This window comes from Orycteropus afer, unplaced genomic scaffold (assembly GCF_000298275.1).
Source record: "Orycteropus afer afer isolate SDZICR_OR568_19922 unplaced genomic scaffold, OryAfe1.0 scaffold00032, whole genome shotgun sequence".
In the NCBI taxonomy this organism is placed as follows: Eukaryota; Metazoa; Chordata; class Mammalia; order Tubulidentata; family Orycteropodidae; genus Orycteropus; species Orycteropus afer.
The window spans coordinates 5,409,863-5,412,108 of record NW_006921619.1 but is presented as its reverse complement, the minus strand read 5'-3'; the positions used below and the strand labels follow the sequence as shown (position 1 = coordinate 5,412,108).

The following is a 2,246-nucleotide window of genomic DNA, read 5'->3' as shown; positions in this document are numbered from 1 at the left end:
GGACTGCAAATGTAATAACCAGAACCGGAGACTTCCTGCTCACGGATATGAGGTGGGAGATGGACCAAAATAACCACATGGCGCTGATAGCAAATTTTGAGAAGCCACCTCTTTCTCCTAGAGCCCCTCCTACACGCCCATTCTAAGTAGGTTCTAACCCTGTGATAATGCACAAAAAGAAGAATGGAAGTTGCCAGTATTTGTAGTAACAGGATGAGAAAGTGCGAGACTTCCTGTTATGTGTGTGTGACAGCTGGTGATAAGTGGAGGGCCCAGCACAGGAAATCCGCTCCGCTTCTGCAATGTGACCTGACTGAAACTTGGGCACTCCTTCAGTCTGGAGGTTGATGGCAGGACAAAGGGGCGCTTGGACCATGGGTGACGTGGTAGAGAAGAGTTTGGAAGGGCCTCTGGCCCTTTCTACAGATGAACCCACCCAGAAAAGGGGGGAACTGGTAGAAATCTTAAACGGGGATAAGGTAAAATTTGACGACACCGGACTCTCCTTAATTCTTCAGAATGGCCTAGAAACCCTCCGATTGGAAAACGCTCTCACAGATGTCATCTTGTGTGTGGACATCCAGGAATTCTCCTGCCACCGCGTGGTGCTTGCTGCGGCCAGCAACTATTTCAGGTTAGAACACCCAGGACCAGAGTCAAATTGGGTGCAAGTTGCAAGGAAAAAAACCTATGTTGGTGTGAGAGCCCAAGATGTTGTATTTATGGTTTATATATCTATTAAGGTTTGTGTGTCTTCTTAACAGACAAGAAAAAAAGCCATAGAACCTTAAATTGCAGGATTTAGGCCACATTACAAAAAAGATTAATATTATTTAGAAGTAAAATTCATATGAGAGTGAACCTTCTGTGGATGTATCCTTATTCCAGAGGATGGAAAATTTACTTAAATCGTTTTTTTTTCTTGTTAAGTCTGACTAACATGTTGGAAATATGATGTTGTCTTTGCTCATCAACAGAGGTAGAATAAAAGGAGGTGGCCCCTCTTTTCTAGTTGTAAAATAACTTACTAAAGACTAGGAGCTTCTGGGTCTGTGCAAGGAGCCCTGGTGGTGCAGTGCTTAAGACCTTGGTTGCTAACTGAAAGGTCAGCAGTTTGAACCCACCAACCATTCCATGAGAGAAAGATGTGGCAGTCTGCTTCCATAAAGCAACCCCACAGGGCAGGTCTACTCTGTCCTACAGGGTCCTGATGAGTCATAATCGACTCAGTGACAATTGGTTGGGTGTGTGCAGGGGGTTGGTGGGAAGGGACTGAAGAGCAGTTACAGAGGTTCCTTAGAAGCCCGAGGCCCTAGACACAATGGATGTGTGAACTCACAGTAGGAAGACGTGGAGTCAGGAAATAGGGATTTCATCCGCTTTGTAAATTCCTAACTGTGTGACTGGAGGAAAATCACTTAATGCTCTGAGTTTCTTTTTTGTCATGTGTAAGAGGGTGGGCAAGGATGAGTGCTTCTCAAGATTGTTGGGAGAATTACATTTGAAAGGGAAAAGGATGTCACACAGTGCCTAGCATATTGTAGATGCTTTGTGGAAATTCTTCACCTGATTGGGCTTGTGGCCAGTTCAGTTGGCTCGACCCCTGGTAACCCCCTGCACAATGAAACAACCGGTCCTGTACTATCCCCATAATCAGCTGCAGATTGGTCTGCTGTGATTCACAGGGTTTTCACCAACTGATTTTCAGAAGTTTATTACCAGGTCATTTTTTCTAGTTTGTCTGCAAGTTTCACTGAAATCTGTTCAGCATCAGAGCTGTGTTTAAGACTCCATTGACAGACGGTGGTAGCTGCACGAGGCACACTGGCTAAGAATCGAACCTGGGGTTCCAATGTGGGTGGTGAGAATTCTACCACTGAACACGTACCTCGTTTTGGTTCAGCTCAACTACAACTCACTGCTAACGAGTCGTTTACGAACCCCCATTTAGGTTTCCAAGGCTGTATAAATCTTTACAAGTAGATCGCCCTGTCTTCCTTCCATGGAGCAGCTGGTGGGTTTGAGCCACTGACCTTCCGGTTATCAGTTAAGTGCCTCATCACTATGCCAGCTAGGTGTCATTTATTGAGTGTTTGCCATAAGCAGGTCCCTGGGGGTAGGACTGTGGGAGGGGTCAGGAACCCAGTGAACACAGCTGGATCCAGTGTTTTCCATAACAGCCTGGACATGGTGGGAACCAGTCCCTAAGGGCAAAGTGGACGAAGGAGGTATTTTGGGAACTTAGG

The 2,246-nt window shown here is 45.9% G+C and overlaps 1 protein-coding gene across 1 annotated transcript in view; it reads left to right on the top strand.

The window, feature by feature from the left end:
• The first annotated feature begins 347 nt into the window (after positions 1 to 347).
• Positions 348 to 2,246, top strand: part of KLHL6 (kelch like family member 6) — an 88,466-nt gene continuing 86,567 nt past the window's right edge. The window contains exon 1 of the mRNA XM_007935909.2: positions 348 to 634. Within this exon, the coding sequence (XP_007934100.1) occupies positions 348 to 634 (287 nt within the window). The remainder of the gene's footprint in view (positions 635 to 2,246) is intronic.